Source organism: Candoia aspera, chromosome 8 (genome assembly GCF_035149785.1).
Source record: "Candoia aspera isolate rCanAsp1 chromosome 8, rCanAsp1.hap2, whole genome shotgun sequence".
NCBI lineage: Eukaryota > Metazoa > Chordata > Lepidosauria > Squamata > Boidae > Candoia > Candoia aspera.
Window position 1 is genome coordinate 14,930,108 of NC_086160.1, and position 21,446 is coordinate 14,951,553.

Below are 21,446 nucleotides of genomic sequence, written 5' to 3' on the forward strand. Positions count from 1 at the left end.
CATTCCCAGAAATGCTTCCGTGTTTTCCAGTTCAGGTGCTGTGGGTGTACTGCTTTGAAAGACATGTCCAGTCCTCCCCTGGCCTCTCCTCCTGTCAACTGGGAGGTTCCTCCTGTGTTGTTCCTTACACATGACTCGTCAGCCATGATCATCATTCTCCCTCCCCCTACAGTCATCCCTGCATCTTCACTGCTTATAAGGGGATGCTTATAACCTATTTTCTTTGATTGTAAAAGCTGGTCAAAGACCGAAATAAAGATATTCATTCATTCATGTTAAGGTTGAATCACACGTGTATTCATCTGTGTGTCTCCACAATTTTACTAACCCTTCCTAGTCATGAGACCCCCTTGCAAGGTTTTGAGCAGGTAATATCTGATGAAAGCAAGAAAAAATGTCCACTGTGCATCTAGGAATACCAGTATGTGTCCTATGTGTGGTTTAGCAGGGTACACTTTAAGCTTCTCTCACTTCTTGCTGCTCTGTCATGTTGTTGCTTTTGGAGAGGTCAAGGAGAAACTAAGCTCCTTTAATTTGGTAGAGGAAGAAGCACAAATTATTTAGCCTTGGAATGTGTGGTTCAGCAGAATTGGTGATGGAATTCCATGGCAGTACCAGCTATCTCTAATGGGCTTTCTGCATATATCCCATATCTGGGGCATGGCTTTCTGGCAGACTTGGACCTGACTTGTCCTGTCCAGATTCCTCCATTTCCAACTTGGCACCCTCCTGGAGCTGGCAATGTTGTCCTAAATGTTGTGGAGGTACTACATTTTTATGCCACTTTGTATATTTTCTGGATCTGATTTTTTTTATTTCTGAAATACACACTCTATAAATTGATAGTAGCTGCTTATTTCCCTCCTCCTAGTTATGTCTATACCAGATTTTAATTAAGACCTCATAAAAAGATGTTCTTTCAGGAAAATGTTTTTTTATTGCACAAATTTAGTTTATCAACATTCCAAAATTCATTCATTCATTCATTCATTCATTCATTCATTTTCTGTCTCTCTCTTTTGTCAGGAAAATAACTAGAACATAGAACAGAACAGAACCATGGAATAATCATGCTTATCCTAGTTCCCAAGCAGATCTCATGCATTTGAGTATGGTGCAGAAAAGGATACTAAGTAATATCAAAGGATACAATAAAGTTCTGTTTAAGATAAAATTAAAGCACTGCAGGTTAAGTATGCATAGCATGGAGAAAGAGAATAGAGAAAAGTCTTTCTCCTGATCTAAGATTTACCAAATGAAATGTACTGTCATTGAATTCTAAATATGTAAAAAAAAAAGCTTCTTCACTTACTGTATAATTATTTCTTAAAATTTTATGTAGTAAAGTGTGGTGATGCCATCTTCAAGTGTGGCGTAAATATATAACACACGGTCACCCCTCTAAATCTTCACAAAATACAAACTTTTTCAACCCACACATCTACATCTTCTGCCATAATTGAGGTCATTATGTCAAATAATGAGCCATCTATTGGAATGAAAATGAATTAAAGTGATTGGACTTTGCTCCACACAGCCAGCCATGACTTTAATTTTAAAAAGTGGAAAGTGTGCTGGTGATTTCATTTGTTTAATCATAGTATCAAACCTTGAACAGACTATAATCTCTTAGGCATCTGCAGTCCTTGGTCTAATTTCAAAAGTTCTCTGTAAGTTACCAATTTAGACCTCTTACGAAAGAAACCTGTTGCTTCCCCTCATTAGGCAGGGAGGGGGAGAGAGAAAAGGGAAAGAGAGGGGGGGAGAGAAAGAGGGAAGTAACAGCTATGCCCATTTCTGGGGCCTGATTCTGTCCCCCACTGTTATTTCTACCTCTGGCATGAAGCACCAATAGATGGAATAAAGGTAAAGCATTCCTTGAGTCAAGCCCGACTTCTGGTGACCACACAGACACATATGTACAATTTTCATGGCTACGGTGCAATTGACCATGTCTTTCTTCCAGGATTTACTTTTTTTCTTTTTTACTTCCCAGTCTGGCCTACAGCTCTGGAATTCTCTGGTGGTCTCCTACAGAAGTACTAACCAGGCCTGGCCTGGTGTAGTTTCCAAGTTCAAACAAGGTTGGCTAGATTGCCACCTGCTGAGATACAATCCCTTTAAAGATGTTTCATACCTCTGCCTAAACATTAAACAAATACTTCGGCATAACAGCAGCATATTGCATGTGAAACCCACCTTTAGGACCAGCCGTAGAGAACAACAAAGTCAGGATACCCAGTCTTAGGATGGAGCACCTAGGAAGTTGAAGGAAGTTGATGAAACTCATGTTGTTTATTAAATCTCTAGAGTAATGAGCCTGAATGGCTTCTTGTGGTAAATCAGTAGAAGATTACTTTAAACAATGTGAAGTTAATTTCCTATTATTTAAAAATGAGGTTAATCAACAAAGACCAAAGAAACGCTTTTTGTATGTTGGATAATTCAAAGAATATTTAATAAGAACTGGTACAATTGCCTTGTTGTTGCAGATGAACATTATCTCATGTGGTTTGGCCTGTCTTACTAATGACACAGTTGGGAGGACGCCAGTGGAATTTTTGGATGCATTGATGTGTGTTAGATGTGTATAGCTTTTCTGGCATACACCCAGTAATGGAAGTTAACTATTCATTAACTTTTGTTTTAACAAAGAGGTAACAAGAAGACTTTTAAACAATATGGTCAGAGTCTGGAGTTCATCTGTTCATAACATAATTTTCCAGGGGCATTTTTCTTTTTTCCTCCTTTTTATTGTTTTGATTAATTTAAAGTGTTATTACTTCATTAATTATATTGTGTATGTTTATACTTTTTATTTTATTAATTACTTCGTTTAAAAGTTTGGAGCACCACAGATAATTTTCTATTTCCAGGTTAAGAGAATCCTGAGGTCAGTGTCAAAGTCCTATCTCCACAATTTTAAAATTAGAAGCTCGAAGCACTTCCTGATCGGTACCCATAATTCAATATGATTTTGTGCCAGGTTTACATTATGATTAATTTTTACACAGTCTTGTCTAATTTAGGAACTGATAAGCAGCTGAGATCTACCTTATGCTGGGATTTTCATGGAAAGATCTCATCAGACATAAATTGCAATGTCCTTCAGTTGTATCATAGATACCTAATGTGCAAAAAAGAATGTTCCAATTCCCTGACATTTTGTTAATGGAGCCTAAAGTTCTCAGTTTTACAAGGTATTTTCTTTATACAAAGGATAAAGCATCAGTCTGAAAGACTTGTGGACAATGTGAAAATAGGTAAATATCAAAGCAAATTAAAAAGCAGGTCTAATGTCTCTTAGACAAATGCAGTACGTTTTTTTAAAAAACTTTTGTGCTGGCCTCTTTTATTGGATGTGTGGGATGTAAAAAAATTCATTCTTCAATTAATTATGTACTTCAGAAATAAATTCCTGTTATCCAACAGATTCTCACTATATAAATCAACAATTCCCGTCTCGCGTGGGGCAGGAAGGTGGGCAACCATTCAGGGGGTTGGCTCGCACCTTAGAGCCCCTCCCACTTGATTAGAATTTTTTAACCTCTTGGATTTTATACTTATTTATATTGTATTTTATATTTGTAAAGTGTTTTTATAGGATCTTAATTGTTTATTATTATAGTTTTAATTTTATTGTAAACTGCCCAGAATCCCTCTTTAGGGGGAGATGGGTGGTAGCAAAATTTGAATTTTATATATATATATATAAAGCCCAGTACTCAACTTGGCCTCTTACTATGAGAAATTATTAAGCAATTACATCTGAAAAACAAGGCACATTTAATCCACTTGGGTTTTAATTCCTCTTCATTTGTTTCTGATCCTTAAGTCTGCTTTGTTTTCAAGTTGCTATGTAAAACTTGAGATGGCAGGCTAGTGGATCCTGAATGGGATTGGGGTTATAACCTGCACTTTTGAATTATGCTGATTTTCTTCCAACCCATGAAACCGTTCACATGGTAGTTAAGTCAGGGGTGTGGATAATTTAATCTTCTAGATCTGATGATATGTTAGCGATATTTGTTGGAAGAGAATTATGCTAGATTGGTTATAACCCTATTGTTCTGGAAGAGCTCATGATTCTTCTAAAGGGAAAACAGGAAAAGGTTTAATGCAGATGAAAAAGCGCACAACAGGGTTATGGTACCTATCTAAGCTGATTTCCTAGCTGCCAGGTCACACTTTGATTCTGCCTTTGGTATCCAGTGCATTGAATAAAAACTGAAGATTTTTTTTAAAAAGAAAACACAGCATTTCAGCAATAATCGTATAGCATTTAGTACAGTCTCTAGTGCAGTGTCTCTCAACCCTGGCCACTTTAAGATGTGTGGACTTCAACTCCCAAAATTCCTTAGCCAGCAAAGCTTTTTACTCTAGTGTAAAAAGAGTTTGAAAACCTGTGATTAAACACTGTAGAATTTAATGACGATGCACACACATGCCCATTCAGGCAAGTATAGACAAAAGCAAGCTCGAAGACTGTTGCTAGAGCATCAACTTCCAGAAGGCAACAGGGTCCAAGCCAGCTAGGATAAACAAGATGTTTCATCTTCTCTCACTATAGCAGCTGCAGAAAGGACAGGCCCAGCTATGGGGGACCGAAGAAGCCATATGATGTGCTGGCTACTCCTTTAGCAAAGAATATAATACTCTCCCTATCCCACAGAGAAGGTCCAAAATTAAGAAAACAATATGTTGCAAATGCCTTCTTCTCTGTTTCATATTACCTATCAGATCCAAGAGATCCTAATCTGATTGGGCAATGCAAGCCCATGAAAAGCCCTCTTGAATGTCTATCCTAGCAGTTGCTTAGTTACACCCAAAAGGCAACATCATATAGAGAATCTATATATTAGTTACCTTCTGAATAACCTGTCTAGAGAACCAAGGCCTTGGCCTTCTTTGGTTTAACTTACGGGTTAAGGAATTGTTTACTCTGCCTGACTGTATTTTCCAAATGTGTGCATTGGTAAAATCTGCTTTAGATCCTTGACATTTTTCAAATAATAATTTTTATTAAAGTTTAAACATACAAACTACGAAAAATATAAAAAGGAAAAAGGGCAGAGAAAAAGAAAAAAATAAAGAAAAAAGATATATGAAGAAATGACTTCCCTCTTCATCAAGACAAGCACAAACAATCCCAGTGACTTATCACCTTCTCTGACATTTCAACAAAAGATCTCTTCTTCCCATAGCTTATCTATAAACAAATTATAAAGCCTTGTCAAGTCCCTGACATTTCAATCTTTCAGCTTTTATTTTCAGTCTCTATGCAGCTCAGGTGCATTTACACCATAACTGCACAATTGTTTCTTGAAACAATCAAATTTGCTTTGAATTTCAGATTGGATTATAGTCCAATCTTCATCAACAGTGACCTCTTCCTACTGCAGATAAGAAGCTTCCATGGAGGTCTGAATAATATATTATGTGAGGTGATAAAGGGAAATATTGAGCAAATGTTTATTAAACAGCAGTGACCCCAACAATAATGTGAAAGAGCTTGTGAGAGAAACATAATGCTAAGAGGTGGCATTTTTTTTTTAAAGCCAGTAATACCAATTAGCAAGAATACAGAACTGAATCTTAAATTAAATTGCATTTCAAGGTCTGGCACTAATTTTTGAAATATTCAAAACTGATTATTCCACTTAAAGCTAAGTATTATGCAAAAGTATCAAAATATTTCAACAAACAAGACTGTAATTGAACATTATCATATATTTTGGAAGTCTTGAAATATAAGCTATGAACAGGAAAATAATTCATGGAATACTGACAAAAGTATATAATTGGTACAAAAGGAGAGTGATGCTGATATATTTTAATGTCTATTTTAGAATTGGGGTGGGGGGGGGAAGCATTCAGTCTGAACAGCTCATCCAAAGGGCAGCTGAGAACAATCAGGGGTTTTGAATGATAGTTGATTTTAAGCCAAGCTTATCAGAACGGGCAGATTAAGCAAATCATAGTAGAGCTGGGCTTGGTTTTAACTGAGTGTCAAGCTTCTTTTCCACTGAGATTAGCAGTGGCTTTTGAAAATTTTGCTTTAAAAAATCACCTGAAGAAATGAAAACAAAACAAGGGGCAGGACCAGGAGAAAAACTAAATTTGATTTAATATAAATAAAATTTAAATAACACATTAATAGTTCATATTCAATAGTTCAGTACAAATATTCAGTACAAATATTCAATAGTTAATATGATTACTTCCCCTTTTATTTCATAATTTTCCCCTTAGGTGGCATCAAGAATTACAATTCAAAGCAACTTTTGAAACAGCTACAAGGGCTAGTCCCTGGCTTTGGAGCTCTATGTATCTTCAGAACCTCAACCTTTTCCCCTTTGATCTAAGTGCATTGTGCATTCCTCTGATCCAGAGCCTGTGGTCATAAAAGCTCCATATTTTACTGAATGGTTGTCATGTGTTAGCTTTCCAATGGTCAGAAAGGTAGCAAGATGACTAAGGTAGATTCCCCACTCTGTTGTCTTTAAGCAGAGTCTTCTTCATAATTCAAATCTGCTTCCTAAACAATCTTCTAAGGCTTGATGTAGGATTAAGCCTACTTAAGACACCTATATACTAATCTGGGATCAAGCTGAACCGCTTGTTAAAGGAAAGTGCATTATTCATAAGTGGTATCTTCATGTTAGTGATACTCAAACTGAAATGGATTCACTTTGGAATGTCACATTTCTCCACCCCACAGGGGAATCTGCGCTCTAGGAGGAATGTACATTTCCATCACAAAATCCCAGGGCTGTGGTCTAGACTGGGAAGTTGAAAAAGCATCCTGGAAGAACAGAATGGCAAACCATTTTGGTAAAATTGCTAAGAATATGTCCATGAAGTCACCAGAAATCAAGATCAACTTGGAGATGTCTTTACCTTTTACCTTTCATCATCTAGATGGTTTGTGGTGTTCCAGACACGATCCTTTTTGCTCCATTCCAGGAGAAAAAAAGAGGACATTTTGGAGCTGAACTGCTCAATCTTATCCAGTTAATCATCAACCCAAATCTCCAGTGCTCCTCTGGAAGGTGATAGGAGAGAAACAGAATTGGCTATAATCAGCACTGTGATAATACTGTAAATCAAAACCAAATAATTCCCACAACAGTCTTACACCAACATAAAACAGAAGCAAGACAAATTCCATACACCAGTGAGTAGGCACTTTTTGGTTACAGAGCACATTTTAAAATCTAAGGACATGTCAGAGGCACTACTATTAAATGACTGCAAGAGGGTGTGACCAGTCACAAATGACTATCACATCAAAAGAACAGAACCATAAATGGTGCGGTTTTAGAAAACCGTTAATGAAAAACATTTGCATGTAAGAAAGAAGAAAAAGGGAACCTTCACAAGTTTTAGAAAAATCCAGCTGTTGCAACTAAAGTATAGGCTGGGAAGGAGGGAAATTCTACAGGAAAAAAATAATAATATTAATTTTAGACTCATAATTTAATGGATAGAAACATCCAAAACATCAACTACTATCATTTCTCCCTCTTGACCTAACTTCTTTGTTTCACTGAAAGCTCCATAATAACATTTACTAAACAAGATGCCGAAATTCAGAAGTAAAATAAAACATTTTTAGTCACTCCCAAATGTTCAAATACTCCTTTAAAGTTTTAAAAAATAGACATATCAAGTAAACAGTATGCCAGGAGAATCAAGATTCTGTGCCCTACTTACCTCTGAAGTATAGTGAATTCTAAACCAGACCCTGTTTCTTTCATTCGTCGATCAACTGATGCACAAAAATCACCTTGCTTTTTTTTTGTATTTTGCAATTAAATAAATTAAAAGTGCCATCAAATCACAGAATAGAGTTTAATGGACTGAACCATAAAAAATTAAAGGGAAAAACCCTAGGGATAATTTACTAAGCCCCATTAACTCACGCAGTACCTATGTAGGCATAGAGTTTATATCAGATCAGATCAATTTTTAATATAGTAATAGACCAGGGGGTGGGGAAAGTGTATCTGTGATTAAAAACAAAATGCTGTGGAGGGGGATCTTTTGAAATATATGTAATGATCCATGATCATTTATGTCTTCAGAAAAGCTGTACCCAACTGGAAAGAACAATGTTCCACACATTTATCAAGGCACAGATCACAAGCTTGCATTATTAACAGGTTGTGTCTTAACTCATGACAGGGTGGCTGCTCAGATTAGGTCATTTCCACACCATTATTCCTGTATCATGTTAGGATCAAAACTGCTCATGACTGATATCAGGCTGCCCTGTTTCTTGGGGACCTGAGTCAATTTATTTCTATCTCTACTCCAGTTATTGGAAACATGTAACTGGTACTTTTCTTTGAATGGTTCTAGCTCTTTACAAACTGTGAGTAGCTCATGTTTCCATCAGCAGGAGAATCTTGGTTTCTAGGCTGCAGCCAACCATTTTGCCTCTCCTCATTCTACAAACAGTGATTCACTATCCTGTTTATGAAGCTGGTTTCTTGCTGTAGGCACTGTAGAAGTTACATACCTGTCCCCCAGTCTAGCCACTCCACAATTACAGCTGTTGGGAAAATTAACTGGTTGCAAATTACCAGAATGCTAAAATTTCACTTTCATAGTTCACAAGGGCTTTTAAGTGAAACTGAGGAATGGTGGCTTGGTAACTGGGAAGACTTCAGAAGATTTCAATGTTTTTGTTTATAACTTTTGTAAGACTTTCCTCACGCTGCTTCCTGGCTTTAATAACCTGTCAGCTTTTTTTTTTTTGCAAAACACTGGACAAAAGGAAATAAATGCTGGTACTGCAAAAGATGAATAGATAGGGACATTAGCAATTTATTTTATTTCCCTTTTTGTATAGTAAAGGTAAAGGTTTCCCTTGACGTAAAGTCCAGTCGTGTCCGACTCTAGGGGGCGGTGCTCATCTCCGTTTCAAAGCCTTGGAGCCGGCGTCATGTGGCCTTTTTGTATAGATTAAAAAAAAATTATCCTAGGACCAATGATTATTGAAGGAGTTGGACACCAACTAGATATGTCCTTTGTACTATAGGGGTATGCTGGTCTATGACTGTAATAACGATTTGATTTGATGTACTCCATGGGTCAACTGGTGAGTCTACACTGATTGGCTCATAGTGTTCCTGAATGCTTCCTGTATTTCAAGGTTGGCAGAAATGAAGACCAGCAGGGGTCAGTTTCAGCTGACTGTGGGGTTTTGTATACATATGATTCCCTAGCAACCTGAGGAATGGAAGGGCTGTATGTCACTCATTCTACTACTTAATACACTTGCCTGATGAAGCTTGGAGTCATTCTGGCTGGTCCTAATAAAGGGCATATCTAATTATAGATTCAAAACCTGGATGTAGTTCAGGCTTCATTTCAGTATCCTAGTGGGAATCATAAAGGTGAAAGGGACCTTAGTTCCAGCTGGAATTATTCTACCATATTATTAAGAAGGATCTTGATGTAGTGAATTGTCCTGTCAACAGAGCAGATTTGCTGTGTGTGCATGCATCATTGTGGCTAGGCCTCCCATTTCCATCTTCCCTTGCATTGCCTTCCTCCTTTCTTTTCTTAATAAAGCCTTTGTTACAAGACATAGGTTGTGCCATGCCTTGCTCCAGATAGGTACGACATTTAGTGCTGAAATCCAGGGGTTGAAACCTTCTTCCTTGTAAAATAAATCAATCTGCCTTCTTAAAAAGCTTTCCTTCCATTTCTTACAAACTGCAGTATTTGCATGCACAATGTTCCCCTTTATAAAACAAATTGATTTTATTAAATATGTTCCTAGAATAAACCTATTTTACAGTAACGACTTTCAAAAAGGAGTACTTGGCTCAGGTAGAGTGAAAAAAGTCTCGTTCCTTTTGCTACTCTTCGCTGTGAGGTCACACCAATGCACCACAAAAGAAAAGGAGAAAGAACTAGAAATGCAACTGCTGACCTAGAGCAGCTGGTGTTCCCAATAATCTTTCCACCACATATTAATTCGGCTTTCATCTGCAAAGCCTTCTTGACCTTCCCCTCCCTGTTGCTGTTTGCAGAGTGGGGAAGATGGAACACAGCTGAGGGAGGCTGATTCTTGCAGTTTTCAAGGAACTGCAATGGATAGGAGGAAGAGAAATCTGTTAGCCTCTGTGGCTGCGCCTTGTAATTAAGCACAGTGGTAGGGAGTGTGGAGAAGACTTGATGGAGGATGGGACGAGGGTATTGTTGTCACTTCTTCCTCCACCCCCATTTGCAGTCAAGAATGGCAGGGGGAAGGGGTCATGGGTGGGCTAAGACTGTCTTTGTAGGCATGTTTGAAGGGGCCTGTAGGAGCTACAGCAGGGGTCACCTTGCTGACCAGATCCATAACCCAATACTTATGGGACTGAACAGTAAACCCTAACACCACCTTTATGAACCTAACTTCAATGAAGGACTGGAAAAAGATATAAAGCCAAATTCCATTTTCACAAGGCAGCTCAGGATGGCAAGATGTTCAGCAGAACCAAGAGAATTGTGCTCCAATCAAGTCCTCAGCTTAGATCATTCACCAGAGCTGTCTTACTAAAGCTTTTCCTTAACAGTTTTACTTTCCTGAATATCTTAAACAGTTCAATAAATGCACTATTTAGTAACATTCAAGATGTACTCAAATCACATTCAACTTCAGACAGATTTATTTTTGATCTGCCCAGCAGCATAAGAATAAAAATGGACTAATTTGAATAATTAAAACATAGCATTATCACTTATGTTGGTTATTTCAATAAGATTTCTTTTGATTATGGAATGCTTCTTTATATAATACTTGACATCTCAACTAGGTTACTCAAAGCAGCGATCCCTTTTTCAGAACTGCAAGGCTGCCCTGTAACTTAATCACACTCAAAGTATGAGAGGCATTAGCAAATAGATATCTAAAAATCTTACCTTGATGTTTTGTTGTAACCATAACTTACCATATTAATTGGATCCACTGGACCAATGCTGTTAACGTACACATCTGTTTCAATTACGGTAGTTCTCACTAAACAAAAGAATAATCATAATTATACATGGAATTCATTGTTTTCTTTATGGTCTAGTAATGTAATTTTTCTGAATAAGAGCAAGCAAATTGATCTTTCTGTGCACAGAGAATGACATGAGATGCCCTCTAAATCTGCAACAGAATCTTCATCAACATTGCAGGGAGCTGCTATCAATCCTCATTTTGATACAATGGGATATACCTGTCTGCCTTCAATAACTAGAAGCCCATGCTTACCTGACATATGTTTTCCTCTATTCTGCAGCCCACAACATACAGTGGGATCAAAACACGGTAGCAGAATATATTCTAATATTGGAGTTCTCAGGTCTTGTTGCTTGTATCTCCAGTTTAGATGTAGGATAAATAGAAATGGGGAAGACTTCTGACCATTACAGGAGGCATTAATGAGTTAGATGTACCAATAATTTGACTTAATGTAAAGCAACTTCCAGAGAGCCAGTTTGGTATGGTGGTTAAGGCATCAGGCTAGAAACTGGGAGACTGTGAGTTCTAATCCTGCCTTAGGCACAAAGCCAGCTGGGTGACCTTGGCCAGTCACTTTCTCTCAGCCCTAGGAAGGAGGCAATGGCAAACCACTTCTGAAAAACCTTGCCAAGAAAACTGCAGGGACTTGTCCAGTCAGTCTTCGAGAATCTGACATGATTTAATGGATTAAAAAAAAAAGAGCAACTTCCAATGTACGTCTTGGTTGGAACAATGCTGGAGAGAAGGAAGTTGCTGAATGCCATAGCGTGATCTGAAATTGCTGGGATGTTAAAGTGAAACTGGCAAAACAAAATGATTTGCTAAAAGCCAAAGGACAACTCCCTATAGTTCAAGCAGGAACTTCTCCTGAAAGCAGAAAAGCTTCTCACACTCTAATTTGCACACCTATGAGATTAGGTTTACCATAGAGCTATAATTTAGTAAGAGGAAACACTTGTAATATAAGTATCCTGTTTTTGCAGCACATCCAGCCTAAAATAAACATTGCTCCTGTGTTGTTCATTAAAAACAAATCAAATTAAAACATAGATTAAAACAGAGTGATTTTAAAAAAATGTTCAGAAACCAACAGTGGATTGGGTAAGAGATAACATGAATTTAGACGGTAAAGATAGATTAATATATGAAAGTTACAAATAAGAGCGTAAAACCAAATATGCAGCTTATGAATTAACGTGTTGAACAGACAAGGCCAATACTGATGTTTAAATATATTCTTAGTGTAAATCTGTTACAAGAAGCCATTAGTTTTCTCAGTCCCTGTAATCATAACCAGACCAAGGCACATTGTGTTTATTAGATCTCTACAGCTATTCCTGATCAATGCATTGCACCGGACACACAATCAATTGCGTATGTGAAAGGACAGTGACTCAAAACTTAAACCTTATTTTGTGTGAAGGTGTAACAGAAAAAATGTGCCTTCATCTGACTTTTACCAACCCTCTCTCACAGTTTGATCTGATCTCCTTCCATGTCAGTGTCTCCTGAGGTATTTTTTTTAAACAAAAACAAAAACAAAACTCACTCATCACTCAGAGATATCAAAGGAAAAGTGCAAACTTGAAAAAAACAACACACTTTTCTAACTAGTATAAAAGCAATTCTATAAAAAATGACTAAAAATCATGTAACAGCAGTAACTGCAAACATTAGTTTATGTACAGTCTACTTAAACACTGGAAAAAGCTAGTTTATTTATTAAAAGTGTTTTTATCTAGCCTTTTCTGTTAAATTCAAGGCAATTAGTAAGATCCAATAAAGTACCATTTAAAAATAATGGCAAAACTAAACAAAACAAAAATAGTCTTAAAGATTAGCCTAATTTTTTTCTATATAAGGTTATTTTATGTTAAAACCATAGCTTACAAGATAGTAACATCACAACTGCTTTGGAAGTCAGCATGTATGGAAGAATAGAAGGAAATGAGAACCAAAAATGGAGTAGCCACCCAATGGGACAGAAACAGGGGAACAATTAGCAGTGTAATACTAAAAGAGTACTAGGTTTTAAAATATAGTTTTTTGTTTTTGTTTTTTTCAATTTTTCTGAAGCCCAAAAGCATAAAAAAAGCCTTTCATGTGTAATGGTATGTGGGAATGACCTTGGGAGACAGGGGGAAGAGGTGCTGCCTAGGGAATGATCAGATTAAAGGGGGAGGAGCACACAGCTGCATAACAAGCACAGGAAGAAACTCAGAAAGGATCCTCCCTAGCCTATCAGGCAGTAAAAAGAGACAGCGGGAGATTTGTACTTTCAGACTTGCAAGATTGATGTCAGCCTTTTTTTTAATCAATGTTCAATTGCTTTTTTTAGATAACACCAGAAAAAAAAACAATACACAAATATAATGCATACAGTATATTAAAAAAACTGCTTAAAAAGTGATAAAAGTATAATAGAAAAATAAAAATATGGAATATGTCATTACAACAATGAACAGTTACAGTTCTATATATATATATATTTATTCAATGCAAATATGATGCAAATATATATCTATATTTATTTCCAATAGAATTAAATAACCATTATGCTTCCCCTAAACTACTGTATTTTATATAAATGAGTCCCATATTTCATTATGTTTATCAATACAAAGTCTACATCTATAGGCAATCCTCTCATAGGTGGCAAGTATAACCAGGTCTTCAATCCATTGAGAAAATGAGGCCGTACATTTATCTCTCCAACGCTGCAGTTAGCCATAGTAAGGGCATGGAGAATCCATTTACATTGTCCTATTGTCAAATTCCATGTACTAGGTATGTAAATCAAAGAAGACTGATGTCAGCCTTACCAGGTGGACCAGACAGGAAACACAAACAGATGAGCTAATTCTACTTGTAAGGCTACATCAACAGAATTTTGCAAGTCTGAAAGTACAGATCTCCCACCGTCTCTTTTTACTGCCTGATGGGTTAGGGACGTTCCTTTCTGAGTTTCTTTCTCTGCCCGTTATGCAGCTCCGGGCTCTCCCCCTTTTATCTGATTGTTCCCTATGCAGTATCTCTTCCCCCTGTCTCCCAAGGTCATTTCCACATACCATTACACGTGGGAAGCTATTCCACAACTGAGATTCCTCAGCCAAAAAGATATCCACTTGCCCCCTTCCAGATGGAGGAGTCATAAAAAACAGTTATTTCTCCCCTATTTCCACTGAAATCGTTAGGGTTTTTTTTCCCTTAAAAAATATTATTACTTCCTTTTTCCTTTTTTTCTACTTTTTAGGTATTTTAACTTTTGTTAAATTTGCTTTGTCTACCTTTTATTTCCTTTTATCAACATATCAACATATATTACACATGAAGTAACAATACAGTGGATCTTAATATTAAGTAATTAGTTCAAGACTGAAACTATTAACATATAACTACTACTTTGATGTGAATTGCAGTGGTTCTTTTATTTTTTTAATCTTATACTCATCCTTGGATGAATAGTTAAATAATCCTATGTTTGTAGCACTGACATTCTAAATGGTAATTATTCCTGATAAGGTTTTTACTTTCCTCTTTATATTTTCAATACTTGAAGCTTTTTAATAGAATGTTAATAATGTTTAATCTTATTATATAAACACTACTGCATTGAAATTTGCATTGAAATAATACAATGTATCAGATTTATAACATTACAATAAAAGGGGGAGGGGAAACAGTTCTCTGAAGTGTTTAGTTTGACATATGGGTGGCACTACAAAGCAGCCCAACAAATATTTTTGGGAAAGATTTTGTGCATCGTGGAACAAGGGCAAAAGTGAATCTGTTTTCTGTCCTTCCTGATCTTACTTGGACAAAGGATTAGAAAGCAGTCTTCCTCAGCTGTAACGGAGATCTGAAAAGTACTGGGAAAAATGCATACTTTAAAGCAGTGTTTCTCAACCACAGCAAAATTTGGCTTTGGAGGATGCATAGGCACACAGGTAGCACCTGCCTGCTAGTCCTTAAACCAGTGTTTCTCAAACTTGGCAACTGTAGGACATGTGGACTTCAACTCCCAGAATTCCCGAGCCAGCACGCCACATACCCCTTGTATTTACCTGGAAATAAGGTGATCCTAAATTTAAGAGGATCCTCCCAACATACAGAAGGATGTTAGATAGGGCACAAATCATCTTGCCTATTACTACTTTCTCAGTAGATGACTCTCCTATTTTAAAAGCTACATTACTGGGGGTGGGGGGGAACCTATTATTTGGACATAGCAGGCTGAAAATCATTAATAGGGCCAGGCACAAATTATTCTGATTTTTCCTTTTAAAAAAAAGAGTGAGTAGTGACTCTTTTGCAAAAATGAATGCTGCAGCAACAGCCAAAACAGATGCTGCCAAACAAGCTGTGAAGCTGAGCCAGTGAGTAAACTGAATATAGATTGAGGACCTGCAAGGTGTGTATGGGAGAAGGCTGGAATAAAATGTAAAATGTGATGTGAAGCATCTATATCACCATAGCATTTTACCAAATGAAACAAAAATTGGCTGAAATCACCAAGCCTTTCTACAGCTAAACCTTCAGCAAGAGTGAGGTAATGAAAAAGGCCAGTGAGATTCCACATAATCATCTAACATCTCTAGCTTGGCCTAGTGTTCTCCTTTTTTTCCTCTAGACATACTTTTCATTTTGGCCAATTGTAGTCCAACAATTCTTAAGGACAACAGATTGGAGAATACCATGTCAGGTATTCTTTTTAAACAGCATGGGTAATGGTGCTCTTTTTCTGCATGACTCAGGTATATGGAAAAAGATTTCCTTTTTACATTGATTTTCCTGCCAAAAACTCTCTTCTAACTACTGTGTGTCCTTGAGAAGGCTTTCATATTGATCTGAGCTCATCCAATGCAAAAACTTCATAATGCCTCCCAATTACAGAAACTGACAGTGCATTCACTTATATCCACTTACACCTGAGAGGGCTGAGAAAGCTTAACAAATACTATTTACAGTCATTCATAAATTGGGATTTAGGCATCCAGGGTAGAGCCTGCTTTTTTGCTGCTGTGAAATGTTCTGAAAATAAGAGTGGGACAGAGCAATGTTTTTCAGTACTATAGTAGAGGGAGATTCAGAACAGAATCTTTATTTTTGCACACAGCACATAAATGGTGGTATTCAGTTTCTCAATATATGATTATGGGCACCTATTTAAACGGGATTTAAAAAGGGATTTAAAAAAATCATGGAGGATAAGATTATCAGTGGCTACTAGTGATGAGCCCTTTGTACTGTTCTAGGATTAAAGGCAGAATGATACTGAATATCAGTTGTAGGGAACAGCATGGAAGAAAGCTATTACATTTATGTCCTCTTCTTAGATTTCTCTTAACCATGGAGAGAGACACTGTGGGAAGCAGATTTTGGTGGTGTCATCCCACAAGGCTCTTATGTTCTTAAAGATTATTTTGCTTCTGAGGGAAACAGAGGAGACCTAAATAAAGAATTGCATTTCTTATCCTCCTTAAAAAAACCAACCTCAGCACTGAATACTTAAGCAATGTTCTCATTTTCTTTATTAGGAACCTTCTGTGGTATTGAACAACAGGTCCTTATCTCTCACAGGGATGAACATGTGGGGCTGTGGAAATGCTAGGTCCCCAAATTTTGGGATGGATGTAGCCACTATGCTCCCTGTTTCCTGCAGAGGAATAAATAGGGGGCAGGACTCAGTGGAAAAAGGAAGAACAAACTAGTTTATGTACTACAAGGGGGGGAAAGGGAGGAAGGAAGCAAAAGGGACATTCAGATAAACATGGTTTAAAAAATGGACAGAATGGTAGGTATCTGCAAAAAACAGGAGATATTTTATTTCAGGTTAGAACAAATCAGCCCCACTTGAAACATTCTGTCTGAAGGGTCAAAGTAGCTGTGTTACATCCATGTTCCAACAAAACCCCAAATGGTTTTGCATTTGGAGCAGCCCATTTCAAGATTGTCTCCTATGACCAGAACACCTGGAATGTTGCATAAGATGACCAAGTTTTGTTCCAACCACTTAACAGGAACCTCAGAACACACAAATTATGTTTTGAGTCAAAATGCTTGAAACATTCTGCATGACCCAAGGGTCTGATCCTAGATCTGAAGGTAGCCATAGGCCTCAGCACCCACATCAGTGTAGAACAATTCCTGATTGGTTGTGAGACGGTAATTATTGGGAAGGCAGTTGAGAGAGAAGAGCAGAACTCCTCCATTTCCTTCCTGTTTTCTCTTATTTTTATCCCTCCCTCACACGTGAGACTCTTCTTCCATAAATTTCCCTCCATGTGTTTGCTAATTGCTCTCAATTTCCTTTTAAAATTCCGTTTCATCTATTATTCATTCCCCTTGGAACCGCCTCTCTCCAGATCCTCCTGCAGCTTCTCAAGATGCAGGAGGACTACACTTTAGGCCTTCTACAGGAAGCCACCCTGAACAGTGTGACAGACCATAGAAAACCATGGTTGAGATCACCCCATTATGAGGGTGAATGTGAGGTAGAGCAAGGAATTCACCCATATATGCTACAAGGGTTCTGAATAACAGGCCCAACCAGGCTTAGAGAAGAAAATCAGGTCGATTTTTTTTCTCATTCCTTTTCCCAGTAAGGCACAATGAGCTTCAATCCAATTAATTCAGAGTGGCAGTTTTTTAAAAAAAACAGAATAAATGTATCCACATTAGCGATCAGTTTCCTCACTTCTGAAAGTTCAAGCAGGCTGTTGGTGCTGGAGAACTTGTTTGAAATTCAAGGCCCCACAATTTCTGACGAGCTTACCTACTGGCCTCTTAATTGTTTATATTGGTGAAGATGCTGAGTCTACCAAAGGACCCAGTTTTCCAAGGGAGGCTTGTAGGGAAGCAGCTCTGTTTGGTGCTGGCCATTAATCTTGCAAAGTTATTATTTGTTTTCCCATAAGGATTCTTAGTGTCTTTCAGCTTCCCTGCTTCACCTCCCCATATTCCTGGCTGTGGACAAAAGTCTTATCTCTTTCTTTCAATAGAAGGACATAACTTCTTGCAAGTCACTATAACCATCAGCTGGAGACCAAAACTCTATCAAAACTCATTCTCCATCCATGACAAAAGAGCTGGTGCCCTTTCTCCAGCATACCGTCCTAAGGAAAAGCGATGACGACTCTGATTATATCCAGGATACATCACTGGAGACTTAAAATATTAGCATCTAGCAATTTAATATGTCACAAACAGTGTTTTCATTCCCCAATTATCTATAACATATTCAGTAAAAAACAAATGCTACTTACCACCAATATCTGGCCGAAGCTTATTGTCATATCCTTGGAGCAAGGAGTTTAATATATGAGTGACGTCACCTTCATGGATCTTTGGAGCAAGCACCCATGTTTTGTTCACAGTTAGGTCTTCATCATCCTCATCATCTGCCTTACCAGTGCTAATGGTAGTGCAGTGAAATATTGGAAAGGAAAAATAACAAAACTAAGCAGTGCACAAAAATGAACTATAATCATCAGCATAGCACAAAATAAAAAGGGGAAGGTGCAATTAGGCCAAGACTTAGGATCATGGATGAAGTCAAAAGCTAATTTCAAAAATGTATTCAACTGCTCATTTCTAGGACAACAATCTTAACCTTCCCACAGAACTATCAGAAGCATTTTCCTAATCTGACTTGCAGTCAGAGACCTCAATTAACTCATAAAATTATTCATTATACTCTCATACAGCTCCTAGTAATGGAGAAACATTAAAAAGAGGTTAAGGATAATTGTTTATAGAATACTGGCACTTCTGCCCAGTGATAGAACTTAGGATCAGTAACGACACCCAGTGTTTATTTTTATGATGTCTGCTCATGCATTCTTGCCTTCAGGAGGTATGGAATAAAATGTTTGCTCGTTTGGTAGAAAAATTTATATACTGCTTGCCCTCCAGGAATTCAGTGTGGTTTATACAGGGATCTTCCTTTTTTTCCACCCCCAAAACAACCTGGGATATAAGCTGGGCTGAAAGAAAGGGAGTAGGTTCAAATTGGTCAAAGTAATTTTCATGCTGAGGGTGGACAGGAATAATGACAATATTGTTCTCATATACAAAGGGTGTTGTGGGACAAGGGAATGGCCTTGAAAGGAGGAAGAGCTGCTACAAAGACAACAGTCAGATAAAAGAAATCTGAATCCAGAGCAGAACTGTAATCTGAGAAAATGTCTCAGACAAGTCCCTCCCTCGTTCTCAAGAAGATAAAGGGAGGGAAGAGGGAAGCACATTCATACTTGCAAGATTCTGTTACTATAGCATGATAATAAAAGTAATAATGGCCTGCATGATTTTGGTTTCCTAGTCTGGTCTACCTTGGAGGGTTCACAAAGGGAGAGGTAGCAAGCAAGAGTGCAAAAACTGCCAGCCAATTAAATGGTTACATATGCCCGAATTTGCAGAATTCTGAATGAAAGGGTGTGAGAATTGACATTGAGCAAAATATGGGAAGCACAGTGTAGGTTTACGTTCTTCAGCAGGTCATTGTCAGCCCCACTAGTCACTGATAAATGTCAAAAAGTTTACTGTATACTTGATGATTTAGAGAAACCCTTGAAATACGGAATGTTTAGCATAAAACAAAATTGAAGATTAGTTACCAAATATGGGAAGAGCCATATATAATGGAAATAAAACACATGGGAATATATGGAAAGGTTTAGCAAAAGCTTCAGCACTGAGCAGGAAATAATACAAAGGTATATGATGTCCCCTTGATTTTTTTAGTGTATTTATCGACAAATGTATATTGAACACTTGTCATGTATCATGGATTGAGACATGAATGTACCTTTAGTTTTATATGTAGATTATGCTATGTTGTTGCATATTTGCAGGAAATGTTAGACAAGGTGCATAATATAATGAGTAAATATCTAGAAATAAATATATATTTCAAACATAAGGGAAGTTGTATTTGAAAGGGAAAATGAAGTAAACATTGAAAGCTATGAATAAATGGCAGAAGAAGAAAAAAACCACCACCCTAGGACAAATATATTAAGTTTTGTACCTTGGTAGATTTTTAGTAAAGATGAGAAAATGGAAGAAGACATTGTAATATGTACAAATGCCGCAGAAAGGTAATCAGTAGTATGAGGTCTATTGCAAGGAATATTTGTTGAAAGCAGTGAAAATGATTGTATGTAAGAATGTGCTTCTTCCAACTGTGTTATATGGAAGTGAGAATTAGGTATGGCAGCTGAAACATAAAAATAAGTTGAATACAGGGGGAATGGGCAATTTAAGAAGTGCATCTGGAAAAACAAGAATATGGTCAAGAATAAATAGATGCTGAATGAATTGGAATGAATACAAAAATGAGTGACCCACAAACATGTTCTTCTTCATTGCTCCTTTTATACAGACATTTGAATCAGATTTATCCTCCCTCTGATCAGCAGATATTCTGATCACTCAGACTTGACCTATGTCCAGATGCCACTTACAGATGAACTGCCACTTATTACAGTGCATATGGCTAGGTTTTATGCAGCATGTAAGATCCACCAGACCTTGATAGGCCATGTCCCTGCTACACAGACTGTGGGAGGTTGTGTGGATCCAGAATTGGCCTTTACAGACACTTACGAATCCACTGTTAAGATTTTAATCCTGGAAGACAATCTTAACTCGGCTACGAGTGATCACCAACTGTTAATATGTTTTCTACTACAGATTAAGGTTGCTATGGTAACTAATCATTTTGGCCGGATGAAGAGGTTGAATTTAATTGTCCCCTTTTCACGTGTTAATGGTTGCATTGCCTAAAGGGAGGAACTTGCCTGAACTTGTTTTAGTTTCACTTTCCCTTCTGTGTAGTCTTGCAGAGAATATGCAGCTGAGAGAAATCTCTCCTCTCAGAAAACAGCCTTTAAATAAGTTTGTTTTCTGTAAATAAAATTATTTTTATAGAAATGCCTGGTGTGTGACTTTCTTGATCTTTCCTGGGCCAAATGCTTTCTAGCACTCTGCCAACAGGTTATGGGCCCAGTAAGCAGCCCAGTAAACCTAGTAAGCCCAGTAAAACCCCAGAGAGAATAGAGAGATCAGCTCCACACCTCATGCACAATTTAAAGGCAGGTAGCAAAGACCTGTGAAGATTTTCTTTGGAGCCACCTGGAGATTTTCCAGTAACTGCTGGTCTACAGGACAAAGAAGTCAGAGGTGACTTGCAAAAGAAGGAAGAAGCCATGGCTACCTCCCAGCCCTCAGCAATGCCTCTGGAGCACCTATCAGAGACCAACTATTTGAATTGGGCCCTGAAGATGGAGATATATCTTTGCAGAGAGAATCTTTGGCTGCCAATTGGTGAGCAAACCCCACAAAATCCCAGTGCTGAATGGCTTAGACAGGATGAGTGGGCTACAGCCACCATTATCCTGGGAGTTGAGGACAATCAGCTAGTCCACGTGCGAGGCAT

The 21,446-nt window shown here is 37.6% G+C and overlaps 1 protein-coding gene across 1 annotated transcript in view; it reads right to left on the bottom strand.

Annotated features, from left to right (window-relative positions):
• The window catches only part of GABRG1 (gamma-aminobutyric acid type A receptor subunit gamma1), a 65,272-nt gene that overhangs the window by 31,967 nt on the left and 11,859 nt on the right, over positions 1–21,446 (bottom strand). Inside the window, exons 2-3 of the mRNA XM_063310473.1 lie at positions 18,274–18,422; positions 10,950–11,017 (exon numbers count right to left, since the gene is read on the bottom strand). Coding sequence (XP_063166543.1) covers positions 10,950–11,017; positions 18,274–18,422 — 217 coding nt within the window. The remainder of the gene's footprint in view (positions 1–10,949; positions 11,018–18,273; positions 18,423–21,446) is intronic.